Here is a 20,172-nt window from a genome sequence, read left to right as displayed (position 1 = left end):
CAATGTGTAAAGTTTTCCCTTTAAGAAAAGGAAGATGATACAGACTGCCCATTCCTTCCTTCCAGTGTCTAACTGGCCTTTGCTTGTCTTCTGTTTTTTCCCTATTTGCTTTGGCTTTCAACAGAGTCCTTTCAAAAGGAAGTGCGTTCGAAACGATGAGCAACTAGTCTTCATTCTTATTACACCAGCGATTACTTTTTCTTTACCTTTGGTATCAAAAAGATTGCATTAAGCAGCACTAGTTTTTGTGTAGCACTGTAGTGGCTGCAGTCAAGCTTTGGTTTGCTGGTGGACTCACAGGGCTTATCCTGCCCTCTCTGCAGCCCAGCGCAGGCCCCTGCCCTCTTCAGTGGGGTGCATCTGCTTGTGCTGGTGTGTGGTGGTGGCCCAGTAGTGGCCACATCGTGAGTCCATGTGTGACCAAGTTTGGGGCTTGTGTCAGCAAGCCTTGGGTTGAGCATGGGCAGTGGAGTTGAGGAGCCTAGGGCTTTGGAGTCTGGTGCTGCAGTTACCACAATTTCCAAAGGCATGGATGCAAATGTGCGAGGGTGAGAAAGAACAGGCTGTGAAGTTCCTGCCCATTGCTATAGATCTGGCTCTTTTCATATTCCTCATCAGCTTTTCATTCCTCCCTCCTGATTTTCTTTCTCCAAAACTACTGCAAGAGTAGGAAGCATGGGAAAGGCTAGAGGTTTTATCTCTCAACTCCCTCACATCCAACTTGTTTAGTCTGTCCTGAGCTGATACTTGCAGAGATAGCAGCTCTGTGGTGCTTGTTAGTTGACTATGGCTTGTGACCGAACTGGATTGTGTGGGCTGTGTTTTGTCTGAGAAAGTATATGCCTGGCTGTTTAGATTTTAGTAGCTGGCGGTTTACAGACAAAAATGCAAATATAAGGGTTGGGTTTTGTGTTCTTAGGTTTCTCTGATGGGCAGATGTGATTGAGGCACCATCTTTATTGCAAATGTAGACTGCGTACTGCTGGGATGAATATCCCACTCCATCCCTTAAGCTATAGCAGTGTAATAAGCCATCTCTCTCATGCCTGAACCAGACAGTGGAAATGAGGAGAATAGTGGAAATGAGGAGAATACAAAGCTTGATTGTAACCAAAGACATTTTTCTTCCTTATATCCCAAATTCAAATAAGAAATCAATGCTTTTTGGTATCACAGGGAAAATTAATTTATTAATTATTCAGTTTTATAGTGGATCATGAAAGCATCACTTTAAGTATAATTACAGTATTACAGATTCTCCTTCCCCTTCTAAGTAGATGATCTCATTAAAATGCTTTTATGTTCTCCAGGCTTATTAACTGCTGTTTGCCAAAATTCTCAAACAAGCATGGAATGAATGACCCAGTGCTTACTGTGGTGCCTTTGAAAGAAGATAGGAAGAAAATTTGAATTTAAAGGTAGAGCTAGTGAGATCAGAAAGTGTTTTTGTACTGTATGCAGCTTAATAGTTGGCCCGTATTCCCCAAGGTGCTGCTGGGTGTCTGCAGCAACTCGTATTGAATCCAGTTCCAACCATCAAACCAGCAAAGCTATGTTATTCCCTCTGTACCATCTTCGTAGTGCTAGCAGGACATTTTATCCTGAAGCTTATTACTGTCTAAAACATGTCTAAATCTTTTGTTCTGTTTTTCTTTGTTTTGATCACAATTTTAAAAAAAAAAAAGCGTGACAGTGACTCCTTTGTTATGTTATGAGAAACAAGTAGTTGGCACATACAGGGTTATTTGTTCTACACATAGGTTTGTTAAGGACTGTGTGGTTTCTGAAAGATATGAGGAGCTGGAGAGGAAGGGGAAAACAGCAATAACAAGGTATAAAGGTGATGGGGAAAAGTGAATGAAAAAGAGATGACTACATTAATTGTGACAATTGCTCTTAGGGAGAAGTTGAATTCTTGGTACTTGGTCAGAGTAAAGGTGTGAAGGGATAGACTGGGTAATAAAGAAAATCGTGAGTTTTTCAAAAGATGTTTTCTTTCAGTCTGTCATAAAACTTTGCTATGACAACCCTCATTACTTATTCCCTTAACTTACGCCATCTGGTGCTGTTTTGACACAGAAAAGTCTGCCAGAGGCACTTTTTTAAAGCTCAATTTATTTCAGTGTACGGAGGAGAATTTTCTTCATGGCTCCAGTGAATATGGGCTTACTTGGTACCTCACTCCTGTTCCTAATTCTTACTGATCAGCAGCATGTCAAAGATACAAGTCTATTTCTGAATGGCTGTGGTACTTCAGTGATTCTGGGAATATGCATTCTTAGAGCCTTTGCATCATAGTTTAAGAGATTCAAGAACCTGGCAGAGACAATGACCACCATTTCCGAGGACCACATCTTGGATTCAGCAGGTAGATGGAGAGCGTGTTATACAGTGGCAACCTTTGCAGCATCTGTGGCCTCTTGATAATTTGAGCCTACTGCATCCTTTCTCATTTGTGACCTGCCAGGCCCTAGGAAGTTCTTGCAGAACAAAGCTTCCCAATATTTAGAAAGGACATATTTGAAGTTTTCTCATCTCCTTAACTGCAACACTGATAGATGCCTCTTTTTCAGAGCTGTGGAAGGAGAAAGGAACACTCAACTGTGATAGATTTAATATGGTCCAGCCAAACACATTTCTAGAATCACAAACATCCAGACCTAAATACTGATGAGAATGAGAAATACATATCCGAAGTTGTAACGGGAGATTTTACACGCAAGTTAGACAGTCTAGATACTACGTTTTAGGTCAATTTTTTATTTTTTTTGCTTGAGCAGAGAGATTTTTTCAGTTATTTAAAAAAAAAAAGGCAAACCAACATTTTTGTATCATTAAATAAATGCAGAAAAATCTTTCTTGTCTTGAAAACTTTTGCCCAGGAAGATTTTTTTTTTTTCCCCTTGAAAGCTCATTTGTGATTCAATGTATCAGCATTCTTGTTCAAAACGTCATCCCTTGGAAAGGTATTCTCATTTTTCCCCAGAAGTTTCACTTCTTTAATTTGTCCCCTGAATTTTTCATTTGTTCCATCTTTTTTTTTTCAAATGATAGTACAGCTATTTACAGTAATTATTTTATATTTGTTCTTTAGTTACCACTGATGAGTCTTGCACTGACAGCCTTCAACCACGGGAATGTCTTTATTCAGCATGCAGAACTTGCTGAAATACATACTGGGGCTCTGGAAGACAGGTTGTTCTTGGAGCACCAGGAAAGACTTTGCCATGGAGATGAAAGAAAAAGCCTCCAAGAAAAAATAAATGCCTTGGGAATTGTTAATTGCTGATATCCTCATACATTCCCATGTTTCCAGATACTGGGCAACTGTGATTGCTCTTGCATGCAGAAAACTCATGACCTGCTTTTTCCTCTTAGAAACAAGCTGCAATGGTATAGTATGTAGTGTTTAAATGACATGCAGAATTGCACCAAACTGTTGTGTGGACTATTTTCTTTATAGAGAAAAGTGGAAAAAAAAACTTGCCTTAATGTTGACCTGCTGTCCTTGATAAAAAATACAAGAGCCCAAAATATTTTGGACTCAAGGTTTTGGTGGAAAAGCAGAATGTCCATGTAGATATACAGGAGGTACGTAGCAGCCCAATCCTAAGTTGTCTCCTTTTTGTAAAGTCCTGATGGGTTTCTTCTACTCCTACATCTGCTGGAAGTCACCCTATTCCTTTTTTTTCTTGTCCTTCTGAAGATATTATTGTGATCCACCTTACCTTTATTTTTTTTCAACTTGTTTAAGCAATACTCCTATTTCTCTGCTTAACTGAAACATAAGTAAAACACTCTAACTCCTCTGTAGCAGGGATAAATTATTCCTAAGCCTACTACAGTGAACTAAGATTTTCTGAAAGAAGAATTTCTGATCTATAGTCCCTGATACATTTTAAAAGAAAAGCAGACAAATGCAGAAAGATTCTCACAGGCCATCAGGGAACATGTGCTGAAGATCTAAGTGAAAAACAAGCTGAAGTAAATGAAGGTATAAAATAAATAAACTCCAAAAATTACAGCAATTGCTTCAGGCCATCCAGTTGCCTTCCCTGTAGAGCTGTCAGCCCAAACCAGATTCATACATCTAAGAAGAGGTGTCATTCAGTTTTGTCTTGCTGTTCTCTCACCACCTCCTCATTGTGTAAATACCAAGTTATCAAGCTGGAGGGTGGCAAGTGAGAAATCTAAAGAAAAAGAGTCTTTAATTTTTCAAGGGTTTGGCTATTTTATAAGTATTCCAGCAAGTGTTTTTAATATCCTGGATACCTGTTTGACTTTTGCCTTATGTGAAACTAGTAAGTTTGTCTATTGTAATGTTTTAATAGCTACTTTATTGTCTTTTAAAATATGACATACTAAAGCTTTATTTCAAGTTAGTCTCTTGAAAAATGTGTTTTTTCCAAGTTACTGTATCTTCATATTCTGTTTTGTAGCAGACTAACTAGACAGAAGCTGGCTTCAAAGCTGTAGGTACTTCATTAATAGAAATACAAAATTGCCATCGAAACAATGAGAAGAAGGGCTTTGAAGATTTCTACATAACTACTATCCATTTAGTGTTGTGTACATAGAAATATTGATCTCCAAATAGTGTTATTTTTCCTTAAATGGTCTCAAATCTAAAAAAGTGGCATTTATATTTACTTAGGAAAATATATAGAATATATCTTGCACCTTGTTGTTTCTCCCTGCAGAACTTCTGTCATGGTCGATAAAAATCTGTGGTTGATACAATCTTCTTTTCTACAGAAGGCAATAAAAATGAGCTAATGCATCATTGCTCTTGGTCCTAAGTGAGTTTATTTCCCTGTTCTGAAAACATGTAATATTCTCATGTTCTTTTTTTATTTGTTTTTTTTTAACACTATTCCTCTGAGCTATTTTCTGCAAACTGCTTAATTTCTTACATTATGCAGATTTTCCCCAATGAAAGGCATTCAGGATTAGTTTCCGTGCAAGAACATCTACAGTACCTCTTGAAAGACTGATGCTTCAGTAAAGTCGTTTGTTAATTTTAACAAAATCTTTGGAGGTAAATTGAACCTCTTATGTGATCGGGTTGTCATTTTGCATTGAATTATTGATTGTATAGTGCTCTATTTTAGTGTTTTCAGTTTGGGATGGCTGTCTCTAAAGAAATCAGAATGTGTACATGTGGAAGGAGAATAGTAGTGTCACAATTTTTTTAAGGATTCATTATAACTACTCTTCTGTCAAAATACTTATAACTGGGAGCAAGAGGATACTGAGTACACTTCTGTGAAATTTCCCACAGAAATTGCCTGACAGGATCTGGTACCACAATTTAACATCTCAGTCTCTTTCCTCTGAGGGTTACAAGTTGAAGATGTTCTTGGGTTCCTTTCTTCCAATTGCAGACTTGTATGCTCCCAGTTTAGCCAAAAGAGTACGGAGCAGGTGAATACTTGAGCACTACAGCTGTAAAGCTGTAATCATCTCTGCACTTTTCAGAATGATTGAATGAAAAGAAGAGGGTGCTAAGCAAGCAGGAAAAGAGGGGGCTTTAGGATTCCCTACCCCTTATAGTCAGGTAACTGAATAGATGTTTTTTTCTTGTGTTACTCTCCCTGCCCTGGCAGTCTGCCTCCACTCTCAAGAACTTTCTGTGCTCAGCAGCTATCTCTGGCAGTGTTAACACCCCCGTGAGTTTCCTGTAGATAGATACAAAAGCATGTACGGGATAAGCATTATGCCAAGTAGCCTGGCCTCTCAGCAAACCATTTTCTTTCCTCCCTCCCTCCCTTCCTTCCTCCCTTCTGCAGTTTTGTTTGCTTTTTATCAGCAGGCCCCCAGGCATGTGAATCCTTAGCAGAGAAACAATTTCACATGTGGGAGGGAGACATAGGCCTGCTGCAATTTTCTCTGTAGAGCAACCCCATAGAGAATAGAGGAGTGTGTATACAAGAAAAGCTTTAAAGTAATTCTAAGACTGAGTTCACCTTAACAATTATGTGAGGAGTTAAACAGATGAGATTAAAGCAGGTATGAAAGAGGTTGTTCATGTAATTAATATAGCACTCTGCTGACATCTAGGAAATCATAGCCCCTGCCCAAGAAATTTCTAAGAGTGAAATCAATAGGCTTATCCAGCAAGCCCTTAAAGAAGTGGGAAATAGAATAAAATAGTTCCAGTTTGAAGGGACCTACAAAGGTCATCTAGTCCAACTGCCTGACCACTCCAGGGCTGACCAGAAGTTAAAGCCTATTACTAAGGGCATTGTCCAAATACCTCTTTTCAAGGCACTGACAGGCATGGGGCATTGACCACCTCTCTGGGAAGCCTGTTCCAGGGTTTGACCACCAAGGTGGTAAATAAATGGTTCCCAATGTCAAGCGTGAAGCTCCCCTGATGCAGCTTTGAGCCCTTCCCACACATCCCGTCACTGGCTCCCGGGGAGAAGAGATCAGCGGCTCCCTCTCCACTTCCCCTCCGCAGGAAGCTGTTGAGAGCAATGAGGTCGCCCCTCAGCCTCCTTTTCTCCAAACTAGACAAACCCAGAGTCCTCAGCCGCTCCTCATAGGACATGCTTTCCAGCCCTTCCACCAGCTTTCTTGCCCTCTTCTTAAGGACATTATCCTTTTTCAACCGTGGGGCCCAGACCTGCACACAGAATGGCACAGAACACTCCTTTGGCCTTTCTGGAGCTTTTGGGAGCTGCCAATTCTGTCTAGGAAATCTTAAGCCTCCCAGCTGTGAACTGAAACTAATAATACTGCTAAACCATCCCTGTAAAAGTACTTAATACGAGGAATATATTTTAAATATTTTATTTTTATGAGGAAATTAATTTAAATGGGCAAAAAAATTCTTCCTGAAGATATAATTACATGAAATTTCAAAACTGCCACATATTCACTGTGATTCAGAAACTCCTAAAAATGACTAAAAGTAGATGCACATGCCTTGACCTTTCAGATCAGGGCAAAGTGGTTAGATAATAAGTTAAACGTGCAATACTTTTGGCTTTTTAATTGAGGACACTATGCAGTATGATTTAATAAACCTCTTTCAAAAGCCTGTGAACTATCTGTAGTGTGCAAGCCAGAGTTTGCAAGTGAAGATGTGCAAGTGGCCTGAGAAGGATGTTTGTTGCTGTGTATGTACCAGGTCATATTGCAGGAAACAAGGTTGCGCTACTGCTTTCATTTATTTACCAGTCTTTGATCTTGCACTGGGCAGAAAAGACAGAAAAACTTTTCCGGTGAAACAAAATTAGATGGAATAAACAATGGTTTACTACTATGCTTTCTGTTCTTGTTCAGAAGAATTTTAGAGTTAAAAATGTTGGCATTTGTGAAGTTGTGCTGAGGCTGCTTAAGAAAGCTATTTTCAGAAAAGTCGCGTTTTGTTTTTTTCCATAACCCAGTGATTGACCCTCCTTATCTATAGAGTTGTGTTGGGAAGAGTAATTTTCTTTGAGAGATTTCACTACTGCTGGGGGGAGAGGAAGAGGGCTTCAAGAGTGATATGTAAGAAAATGTCACCTGTATGTTACGTGTGCCACTTGTATGGCTGTTCCTGCATTCCTGTGTGCTTACGACTCTCTCCAGAATATTTCTATTTATGCAGCATTGCGACTGGATGTCATTCCTCTTCCCCACACAAGTGCAACCAAGTGTTTGCTCCAGTTGTCTCTAAAGGTGATTAGACTTCACCTGCAGAACACAGACCCCTGGGACATCTTTAAATGTTTCAAACTAATCATTTCTACTCTGTTTATTGTAGAGTATTTCAGAGAGAGAGTTGGACCTTCAAGGGGGTGGAGCTCAGCTTCACCTGGGAGTGAGCTTACTCCCCCTTGATGGAGAAAAGGAAAAATGTTCAGTGTCACAGGGCTAAGAGTATTTGAAAGCTGCCAGAGGTCATTCAGGAGACCTGAGAGAAATTAGTTGTATTTTGTTAAACTGAAAAGACATATAGGAAAGAGTTAGGTTCAGTGACTCTGGAGCTTCAGGTTGAAGATGTGGGAATGAGACCAAAGAGAGCAGTTGCATCCCGGAAGGAAATCCTCTCCAGATGCCGGATAACATCTCTGAATCAAGAATGTGAGGCAGCTAGTAGGAAATCTGGATCTGATGTGTGCTGGGAGGCCAAGCTTCCCCAGAGGAAGAGCAGTTGAGGAAACAACAGTCTGTTGTCTAAAATATGTTAAGGCAGTGTTAGCAGCAGGACCTGGAGCCAAACTCAGTAAGCCCTGTTTTAAAGTGGCACTGGGGGCTCACTGAAATCCAAATAGGAGCACTCACCATATCCTTGACTCAGCATCGACAGGAAAATGAAAAAGAAAAAAAAAATATATAGCCAAACCTAATTTAAAATAATGCTGACAAAGTGTGTAATCTCTCCCCTCCTCTAAGTGTCGCTCCTGCTGCAAGCATTTCCTAGCAAACGACAGGCATGGAAACAGCTTTTTCTTGAAAGGAGCTGCTCTTGGGGTTAAGTTTGTACAGGTTGTATGTGCTTATCAGAGACAAACAGTAATCCTATTTACTATAAAAATAATAATAATAGAAAAGGTAACATGTTAGTATTGCTTCATGATTCCAAGACAGTTCTTTGAAAGCCATTTTATGATATTTGGCTGTACAGCTATATTTTTTAACCTTTAAAGTTTAGTCAGGTAATTATACAAGAATTACCGGGGGAGGAGGAAGAAATAAGGAGTTTTCTGTCCTAAAGAAGGCAGACAGTGCTTTCAAGTTTAACGATTTTAAAAAAAAAAAAAAAAAGTAACAGTTCATTAGATCTTTAAGGTATCAGTGTTTAGGGTAGTCCTTTTCTGATGCTTGGCAGTTGATTCAAAGTGAAGTATGACTTTTATCCCGCATATTGAATAAAAAATAAATTACTTCTCTATTCCCTCTTGGTTGTTACTATACACCATATTTCTCTAGCGTAATATTCTTAGATATTGGTATACAGAAGAGGAGGCGGTGTTTTGCAATGGCATATTTAGTGGAAATCACAGGCAAGAAAAATAAGCTACATCCTGAAAAGAAAGGCAGGGGAGAAAGCAATAGATTTTGTTGCTTTATGTGTCTAGCCCAGAACTTTGGAGAGGATATCTTGCAGGTTCACTATTGTCTAGCTGTATGCATATTTTCAGAACTAAGTCATCCCTGCAAGATGTTGAAGCAATTTTTGGCACAAGGCCTGAAAGAATTATTCAGATGTCTTTGAACTTTTTGAACCAGTTGAGCAACTATTTGAGCCTTCAAGAAGGTTGGAAGATGAACAGATCCTTAGCGTTTGCAAATGTAGTTTTAGAAAGGCATAGGAGTTTTCTTTTGCAGCCAGCGTATCAATATCTTAGCAATTACCTTATTTACATTACACTACTTTCTTTATAAGAACCTGTAGGAGGTATATTATTTTTTAAAAAGGCTTTGTTATCAAAAACTGTTTTTCCCACTCACAGACTACTACAAAGCACAGCACCTTTTATTCATGAGATAAGATTTCTGTCTACTAATTCTAAAATGTTTTTTTAATCAGTAAGAATATCAACTCGAGGGTTTTTTGGTACTCTTGTCCTCTTTGCAGTGGTTAACATTGTTTGTCATTTCAATAATGCTTCAAGAGAAGTATAAAGTATTTACTTTTGCATGTAGGTGCAGAATCAAGTAAGAGCCTTTTATAAAATCCTGTCCTCTGCTGAGCAGAGCAGATCCTCTTAAAGTTGGCATGGATGAGCAGTCATTTATCCCTGGATGGGATTTGGCCCTTTGTGGGATGCCATTTGGAATTAATACCCAAATCTCTTAAACCATTAGGAACTAAGCTTTAGGATTCCAAAAATTCTTCATGTGCAAGGCAGCCAATGATGAGTGTAAAACAATTTTACAATGATTCAAGTAAAAATATTGCCCAGGAGAAAATTAACAGAGTACCTGAAAGTTAGGAAATTGTGACTTAAAAACACTGATTATCTCCCTGTCCTGATAAGAGACATTTCTAAAGGTAATGTAATTCTAAACGCAGTTTCTAGCGGTTAAGCAGGAAACACTGTAGTGGTACCTGTAGGGCTTTTACATGAGACTAAGAAACACATGTACACTCAGTGTACTCAGTGCAAAAATGAAACTGATTTGGGGAAATTAGTGCAAATGGTGCCTACACAGTTGGGACCGCTGAGGTTCAAATTCCGAATGATACACACACAGATCACACTAGTTATAAATTCAGAGTCTTATTTGACAGAAACCAAAATACAGGAGCATGAATCTACAAGCATTCAAGCTCCTTGAAAACAGTTGCTGGTAAAAAAAAAAGGATTCCCATTACAGAACAAATAATCCTATCTTTAGTCAGTCCTTTGTTAATTTAGCAGCTGAGGGGAGTGGCAGATGGCTGCTTCTCCTGGGAAAAAAACGGAGGTTCCAAAGAGTCATTACCTTGGAAATCCCACCCCAGAGCACGATCATCAAGAGCTAACAGCTCTTTCAAGAAATAACAGCTCTTTCTAGCTCTCTCTGAGTACTGGGAGCTGTCCACAGAGGAGACTGTATGACCATGCCTGGAAGCAGAACTGCATGAAGATGCCTTCCTCTCCCATGCCCACCGTAGGTATTGAGATCCCTGAGTGGGCACAGGAGAGTGTCCAATTGATTCAGAAATGTACGAGATTGAGGGCCAACAAAGCCCATTCACTCTTCTTTCTTGCTAACAGCTCCTGCCCGACTACCCTTAGGCATGGCTTCACAAACCTTACTGTTTAATCCCTGTGGCTTCAGCCTTCTGAAGCCTTCTGCTTCAGCCAGCATGGCTGCGAGTCAAGCCGATTGCCTGGGCATAAGCTAGGAGCTCTGCCTTACAGCATGACACAGCCCCTGGGAGAGGGATGCACATGCGCATAGGAAGATCAGATTTGTATTGTTGATTCTTGCTTTATTTCATCTTAATTGCTCATTCATGCTGGGGGAGTGAGCTGATTTTTCAGAGAACTTGCTTGCTGGACACTAGAGGAAAGAACAAAACATTATTTCAGTCACTGAAGCCAAGTGGAGATAAAAAATGCTTAATTTTCTGTAGTTACCTTTAGGCACTCTTGCATCATTTAATGTGGATGTCAATGAAGGGAAAACTTCAAGAAGGGTTATTTTATGAGCACCATTATTCTGTGCAAGGCAGTTATTAATAAAAATTATAGGGTCAGATCACTTTTACTGAAATACAGAGGATCTGTACTATAAAGCTCTGCATCCTAGTATAGGTCCTTCTTTCTGAGTAATTTGTCCTGTACATATCAATGCAAACAAAGAAGTGCATGTTGTTCTAGGAAGGTTCATCAGGAAGAAATTTCTGGTAAGAGACACCTTATGCCCTCTTACCTTCTACTGGCACACAAAAGAAGTATGTTTATAATGACATTACTGGTAATTTAAAGGTAAGACCCTGCTAGTAATTTCTGCACCTAATTCAAGTTCTACTTCTACACCCTTTCAATGCATGAAGTTTATAGCGAATTCTTGACCAGAAAGGTGTATTACCTACCTACACCTCAATATTAACTTTCTCAGCCAACAAAAATTGATATACCCTCATATATAATAGCAGCTATTTATTGCAATGTGTTTTTTAAAGTATGACTCTTTGTATGCATGTGTTGATAGATGTACACAGGGGGTCAGTGACCGCTGAAATCCCTACCAGCAATCCACTGGCTCACAGTAATGATTTCAGAGTGAGACGGCCTACGTGGGCTCTGCTCCTGTGCTTCTGGGAAGACTACCTCTTACCTCTGCTTCAGTACAGGTAATAAAATCCATGGCGAATGGCTTCATACCCCAGTGCGGCACATCACCTCTACGCCATTTAGAACCCACAACTCTGAATTAAAGGGTTTTCTGGAGTGCTGAGTTTGGCTTTGGTGTGTAAGCAACAGTGCTCCTGCACTCCAAGTTCTCTGCTCATGGACATGTGCGGTCTTCACCGTTCAGACCTCTACACGCAGCTTAGCTGAGTGATGCAAGATGCACAGTCTTCTGCACCACCCTTCCACCAGCCCGCATCCAGAGGGTTAGAATCTGCATGCAGTTTGAGGGTTTTGTTAGAATATAGCTCTGCCACTTACCACTATGAGCCAGATGAAATTAAACAATACTTCAAGTACTGGCAGAGCCTGCTTAGTAGATTCAACATTTGACTTTTAAAGAATAATGAATAATAAAATAGCAAGATCTAGGAATATTTGTATCTTCATTGCTTTCAGGAAGTAAGAAGCAGCATACTGACATTAAATACAGCCATAGTAAAAAAAATAAAAACCTCTTAAACTTGCAGAGCTGAAATTCTACCGTACTCACCTGTAGTTACATTGTGGTATTCACAGAACTGAAAAATTAGTAACCAAAAACATGCTGCAAGTCCCTTCTGAAGTTTTGGTGAATCTTTTCTTTTCTTTTGTTCTGAAAAGAGTTTTTTTTAATATCACTACTTGAGTGGTTGTATAGTTTTCTTCGCATCCATAATCCCTTCTGCCTCATAACTCAGGGCTACAAATAGCTGGGCTGTGAAAAGACACTGCTATGGCAGTTTTGAAGATTACAATTTTTTCCTCTGCCAAGCAAGACTGGGGACAATTCAACAGATACAACTAAAGCAACACTTAAAAATGGAAAAGGTTATCACTACCAACTTGTGGAGTCTGAAGCAAGCCACTCTTTCTCTGAATTTTCAGAAGCATAGAAGGCACATACTGAATTTCCTTTAGAGAGAGTATTGTTATCGGAAAAGTCGGTCATAAAAGAACTCTCTAATACTTGTTTGTATGTTAGAAAGCAGGCATTCTTTATTGTGGCACCGGATGCACGAGGGATAATTCCACCTAGCATGCATACCTAAACAGTGTTAGTTCATAGCTTATATTGGCCTATTACATACATATGCATTTGACTTCCCAGAATTGTTATACATATTCACCTTATTTCCGAGATCTTATTAACATATGCTAATGTCCTTTGCGCTTGCTTGTTAGTGTCTCTGGGTGGTCGTCGGGGGTCTTCAGATGAAGGCTCATACTCTTCTTCTCTGTGTTTGCTGATTGACCTCTGTTTCTGCGCAAGCTCAGTCCTGGGATCACGTATATCATGTCCTTCAAGGCTGGTTTTGTACGCATCTTGCAACCTGCATCTGCTCCTCCAAGGCCAAGGCTGTCTAAAGTGAGATCACCCCAGAGCTCCCTATCGTACAACTATTATTACAACTATTTCTAAATTACAAAATATTTCTCTCTTTGTTTTGGTTACATCTATTGAGTAATAGCTCTAATTGTCTGGCTGCCAGAATTGATACAGGTATCAGTATACTATCAGACAATACTACACAGTAAGAAATAACATTTATTCTGGATTCTGCTAGCCGCAATTACACCAGTGCAAGAAATCATAACTGGCAGAAGAATACTATTGCTGTTGCTGGATATATGTTTATGCGTACATCTTGAAATGCTACATTTATCTCCCTCAATATCAGATCGGAAATACACAGTACTTTTCTGCACTTCCATGTATCCTAAAAATATAGGACTTAAAATGAAATACTGAAAATTGTATTTTCTAGTGTATCTTAAATATGTGATTATCTGAGTGTAAGACAGTTTTAACATTGTGATTATGATCATAAATCATATGTCCTACGATTTACCATATTTTATTAGACTTTTGCCTAATACCAAGTTTTAATAGTTGATCAAAACAACTAACTCACCTGACCTACATTTTTCTGGCCTCGTAAGTGAAATGAACACAGATGGTGAACTTTTTTCCATATTTTAATTATGTTATTGCAGCTTTTAATAGTAATTAAATTGAGATTGTATCAACACACTGATGACATAAACATTAATAAAACTAATCCTAAAAAACTTATGGGATGATTGTGACATACGAATGCAACCTCTTTGTTATCCCATTGGTTGGCCAGATCCCACTGCTATTGAATATACTGGCTTCAGCTGAAGCAGAATTGGGCTCTGGGGAAGAAAGAACTTACTATCTGACTTTAATAGTTAATAGCAAGTTTTTGTGTTGTTTTTTTTTCCTTATAGAAAAATGCAAAATGCTTAGCAGGAAGACTAGTCTTAAATTGCATTGAAATTTTCTTGCAGTTTATAGCATCTTCCTTATGCCAATACTCTATATTAGAAATCCCTTGACATGTTGAGGTAATCACAGTTACTCACTCTGAAACATAGTACTGTTTTTGTAAGACTGCTTTATGCATAAGACTTTTAAAGAATAACTCTACAACCTAGACGCCAAGCTTTAAAATCGTAATTACTGCCTTGCTAATTTATTTAAAAAATTCATAAAGCTTTCATATGTCTCTATGTCCTCAAATGTATAGTGTGAAAACTGGTATTTCCAACATCTGTAACACCCTCAGAACAAACACTGACATTCCTTATCTTCCCAGCCACATAAAAGAGGTTATTGGTATAAAACTAAACATAAGGGCATGTCTGCACCTGAAATCTGTTGCATGTTTTATTATACTTGCACTGTCACCCACAGCAACTACTGCAGGAGGAGGCAGACTGTCCATATTCCAAGATTCCAGTATTTTCACTGAAGGTCTCAAAAAGCACTTTATCATAACTCTATTCTTAGGGAGTCTGGAGCTAAGTTTCTGGTGGGAGCAAAGAAATACTAATACTGTGCATCCATCTAAGTCACTCTTCTTGATCCATCCCATCACAGTTGCATATGGGTCATAGTGTCTGGGTTTTCTTGTGTTTTTTCTGTGAGCTAGCACTGTTGTTCTTAAGCTCAGGCAGTATGGAGGAGCCAGCCTGATGAGCAGGTGATTCATGGTGTCAGACATAGGTACTTCCCCCGTGGCTTTTCCAGGTGTTTATTCTCTTGAGGAAAGAAGCTCTGACTGGTGAGAGAGCAGCAGATGTGAGAGACAAACAGGCTGTTAAAATCCAATTTTCTGAAATTCTGTGCTAAACTTTCTCAGAGATGTGGAGCACATCAACTATATAAGTGCTCACTTTAATGCAGAGAAACTGGGACACACTATGCCTAGCATTACCTGTCAGATACTCATTTAGATTTAGAACAAGCATTTAATTTTCTTTAAGATGTTTCATTTTGCACTGACTCACACTTTCAACAATTTTTTTCTCTACCTCTAAGGGAACAAGAATCTTTTAACCAATCCTTTGAGTTGTGATTAATCAGTGGAATTCATACAATTAGTCTTTGAAAAAAAAACCCCACAGTTTTATAAAACTAATTACAAAGTCGCAGAAGTTGGCAACAATTGGTGTATTCTCTAACCATACCCTTACAAAGTGAATCAGAGTTGTTCTGTCACCAGCTACAGCAAAGCACACTCATGTACTAGTAGGGTTAATACCTCTGTAATTTCTTGGCAAAAAGTTTTCCCCAAAAACTAGTATTTCTGTATAAGCATAAGGCACCTCTGCTAGCAATTGTATTCTTATCAAGGAGATTCTGTATTTGTAATCTGGTTTATAGCCTGTTCCACAGAAATGCAACGTTTCTAGTTTTACACAATCATTTTTAAACTGAACTTAATCAGATCTTCATGTGGACTGTATAACTATCAGTTCCTGCTTCTCCTTTACCATCTGCCGTTTCTTTCTCTTTCCTTTGGGGTTTTGCAATCACAGTGGGAAGTGACTTGAACTACGACTAACAGTCATATCACTACATCTCCCCTATGGGTACCTCAGCTGTGCGGGTAGACTATTCCTGGGACATTACCTCAGCCAAAATCAACCACCCACCCCCATGTGTGCATTCCTTTACACATGTATCCCTGCATGGTTTAGGATCTGCTTAAGCAAGGCAAATTGAAGAGCAGTGGTTTTGATAACGAATACAGAGGACCGCTGCAGTTCTTGCGACGGTTCTTTTTGCTCCTGTCTTTCCTTTGCTACTTCTCCAGGCTGTGCTCCCTTCTCCTCCCCTGCTCTCATGGATCTTGCAGTCTGTCATAGGCATGCACATACAGTGCAGCTGCATCCCAAATACGTTTATTCATCTTGTTTTGGCTTCTCCTGGGGGAAGAGATAGCACAGAACACTAAAAAAAGTTTTCTAAGAAAATTTTCAGTGTGAAAGATTCAGCAGAAATGAAAAACTGAGTTTCCGGTGTACCTTAAACAGTAATTTTTTAAAAAATCACAGCATTTTTTTTCATTTTGTTTGCATGCAGGCATGATAGCTCTGTTTGAATCCTTGTGAGATACAGTGTAAAATTAATATTTTTAAAGTATTTTTTAGGTAAGGCTTCAAGTTACGCATGAAGGGACCTATTAAGAGTAATGTAGTCATACGTGAGTTATTACTATACAGAGCAGCAATTAGAAACATATGGACCGTGCAGCACTTACAGTTATCTATCTGGCATCATTTTGCATTAGTGAAGCCAAAAACCAGGGAGGAGTATTACTCTTATCCCATCTGCTCATGTGAGGAGTCTCCAGATTTTGCTATCTTTCTAAACAGCTGCAGACACCCCCATGCTCCCCCGTCCTGCTGTGGCAACATGTCAAGGGAAAAATAAGAATCTGTTTCCTAGCTGCTTTGTCCCCAGAAGTGGTCTCTAGTTAGCACTAGATAAGCAAGGAAATTAACATTTTGGTTGACTTGCCAGAATTACATACTGTAGTATTTATGATGTATATATGATAACACAGAAAAAAAGTGAATCTCCTGAAAGAGAGTCTTCTCACCCCCAGAGTGTAAACTTAATTGGACTTTGGATCAGGCCCTGGTATGGTGCCATGTATGTACAAGCTTGTTTCGTTCTCTGACACTACTAAAACTCTAAGTGAAGTTTCGCTTGTTTAGCATTGAATGTAGCTGACAGGAATAACAGCCCTGCTGCAGGACTGTAACTATTTCCTCTGTAACTCTTGCTGTTACAGGAAGACATTTGTATTAATTTTTTGTTGTTTTGTTCCATTTCTTGAAAGCACAGACCGCAACATTTACTCTGTTTGACTCTTCTTTAGCAGACATTCCCTAAGTGGAAACAGTATTTTCTGACAAATACTCAGATTAGGTAACATAAAGTTATTTGTCCACTTCTTCTTTAGAAGAGTCATATTTGAATCCCTGACGTAACCCTCAGAGCACTGACACGTTTGCAGGATGTATTCACTGGGAGTCTTGTCCACTTTAGAAGTAAATATGGTATAAATACAAATGATTATATATATTTAAAAAAATCTATTTTAACAATACAAAGTTGGCAACAGCAAAAATGGCTCATTTACCAGGAATTATATAATCTATGCTAATTTCCCCCAAACTTTTCCAGATTCTAGAAGTTTGTTTATTTAAATCAGTGTACAAAGAAAACCTTTACTGTTAGGTGGTGGTGAACATTAGAAGGCTTTTCTTTAAAAATGACTGTCAGTGAAATACCTTCCATGTTTAGAGGAGGCAAATCTAAATGTAGCATAGCATGCTATGTCTATAAGATGTGCACATGCCCAATATATGTAATTTATGCTGACTGTAAATGTATTAAATTGTAGCTGCAATGGTATTTTGAAGCTGTGTTGAAGACCTGTGATGTATTTCAGAGATCAGCTCTAAGAGTGGTAAAGCATGTCAGTCATACTGAATAAGCTGAAAATGTTTTGAATCAAGTTGTCAGCCACACGGGCAAACATCACATTCCTTTGTTTTGTTTTGGTTTTCTGAGGCATAGAAAACACTCCTGGTTCTCTTGGGCAGCAGTCCCTTGGGTCCGGAGGCATGGGAGTGCCTCAGCTCTTCAAGGCTGCCTTGTGCCTCTGAGCAGTGACCCCTCTGGCTGATTTCGTAATGGCACTTACAGGCTTTTCTATACAAAGGAAGTGTATCACATATGCGCGCTGTATCAGGCGCAAGCTGCCAAGAGCAGAGAGGAACAATGTTGATCCTCAGTTTCACAAGTAAAGTGTCTGACATCAGCCGAGGCACAGTTTGATGGCCAATTCTTTTCTTACTTTCTTTTTCAGCCTAGTAGAGCAAGACGAATTCAATCACGCAAGTAGCAGCAAGAAATCTCAGATGTAAGCAAATGGCAGAGAAATCTGATGACATGATTACTGAAGATTAACTTGCTTCAATATGGAAGCTAATCTTGCCATTGAAACCACACAAAACATTATATTTTTTAATAATTAGATTTTAATAGACCCAACCATTATCTTTTTTTTTTAATGTATATAGGAAATGCTACATCAATATTTATTTTATAATTAGATGGAAGCAACAACCTAAAAACACAGACTAGTGGAAAGTAAGCATGGAATTGGCAAGATAAAAATTTTGTTTTTCGCTGGGTAATTATAATAAGCAAACTGATCTGGCCAGCTCCTACTACTCCAATATTTGTTTCCATCTAACTTTTACAGTGTTAGCCAACCTAGTCTACAGAGTAAGCCCCATCTAATTTCATCTCATGTGGTAAGCTGGGAAGCTAAAATACAATAGTTTCAGCACCAAAAAGTTAAAGCTTGAAGCTTCTGAGGAGAAAGGAAGGCCTCCTTACAAATAGTTTGGATTTTAAATACATCCTTTTAATTTGGGAGGTGAAATGAAACACATCCCACCCACAACTCTTTTGGCAGAAAAAAAAGCTTTGCTTCAGGCACACTAACTTTAAATCAAATACTGTGGGGCAGGAAGAGAATAATAATACATATTTTTATAATGAAATGAAAACTCAATGATTTAAAACCCAGCATTAAATTAAATCCTGGAAGCAGACAGAATCGAAGTCAGCACTAAACACCTGCAGAGGGCTCAGTTTATAAAACAATAAAATCTCTCAAACTTCATTTGTCTCTTGTACTGCCTGTGAATACAGATATTTTCACTCTAGTGCCAGCTGCAGTGTAAAACTACCTTGGACTATAATCCCCCTTTGTTGACAATTTTATGTTGCAGCAGGTGCTATAGAGATTTTTTTTCTCAGCCAGCTGCTATCACTTTTTATAGCCAGCTTTGCTATTTTTCCAAAGGGCTGGAAAAGAGCAAATTGTAATAATAGGCAGAGAAGGAAAAAGGAGAAACAGATAATGGTTTGTGTCGACAAAGGCACCATGTGGGAAAAAGCAGGAGCTCCCCACTACACCTAAATTACCTTTAGTTACTTACACCCCTGTGACTGGAATACTTTTTTTTTTTCTTTGAGGGGATGTCAGTTAACAGTGGAAATTTGTAAAAATTGCTAAGCTAACTGAACTGATAATGAACGTCCAGGAACTGAGAAGCGGCACTCAGCTCCCATAGGGGCGATCTCGTGCCCAGTGGAAAACTACTGGGTTTCTGGAATCTCATCGTGGCTTGTTCTGGAAGGAACCTTAGTAAAAGACTTCAAGGAAGTGTAAGTAGGGGAAAATCTTAGTGTTTTCCTGCTGCCAAGCCCTCCTTACAGGCATTTCTGTAAGAAGGACAGTTGGATTTACAGTCAAGACTTTGAACCGTTCACTGTGTTCCTATTCCCAGTTTCTACTTTCTAACATCCAGCTGACAATGCCCAGTGGTCCTAATGTAAACCAGCTTCCAGAAGATGCTGCCTACTTAATTGCTTGTGAAGGGATAGGGCTGATTTAAAAGCCATGAACCAGACTGCGGGTTCAGTTCCACACAGGTGAACGTGGCTTTTTCATCTGTTGTACTCCCAGCGCTGAAGGATTCATGCTTTTCTTGAAGAATTCACGTTGAACTTGTAATTAAGGACAGGATGCGTCACTCAGGATATACCTTCAAGAGCCAGACTAACATCAGATAAGGAATATTCAAATGCTAACACTGGAACCTGGGTTAAGCTGAATCTGAATAATTGCATTTTTAATATTGAAATGAGAGTAGTCGTCTGAGGCAACCTAAAACCAGGTGCTCAGGCACTCAGAGGATCAGGAGTCAAGCATCATTTTCCAATTACAGCGTGCACCCTACAGACGAGGGAAGAGTAAATTTGGGATAGGAAATACCTGGTGCAGCAAAATGACTTCTTCTCTCATAGGCAGAAGCTGCATTGCCGAATGAGAGCATCTCCCCTGGGCCGAGCAGTCGCTGGCAGGCCAGCGGGAGGTCGCGAGGCGAGGGGCGCAGGCCCCGGGGGCGAAGGGCCGCAGGCCGGCGGCCCTGGAGAACCCGCCTGGTACTG

At 39.3% G+C, this 20,172-nt stretch overlaps 1 protein-coding gene across 1 annotated transcript; it reads left to right on the top strand.

The window, feature by feature from the left end:
* Positions 1-459: 459 nt before the first annotated feature.
* Positions 460-4,443, top strand: SPMIP10 (sperm microtubule inner protein 10). Its single transcript, XM_059834023.1, is given in 4 exon segments — positions 460-548; positions 2,911-2,981; positions 3,135-3,262; positions 3,264-4,443. Coding segments are annotated over 4 exon segments (438 nt in total). The 3' UTR covers positions 3,414-4,443.
* Positions 4,444-20,172: the final 15,729 nt, after the last annotated feature.

Source organism: Gavia stellata, chromosome Z (assembly GCF_030936135.1).
Source record: "Gavia stellata isolate bGavSte3 chromosome Z, bGavSte3.hap2, whole genome shotgun sequence".
Taxonomy (NCBI): domain Eukaryota; kingdom Metazoa; phylum Chordata; class Aves; order Gaviiformes; family Gaviidae; genus Gavia; species Gavia stellata.
This window is presented reverse-complemented; position numbering and strand designations above follow the sequence as displayed.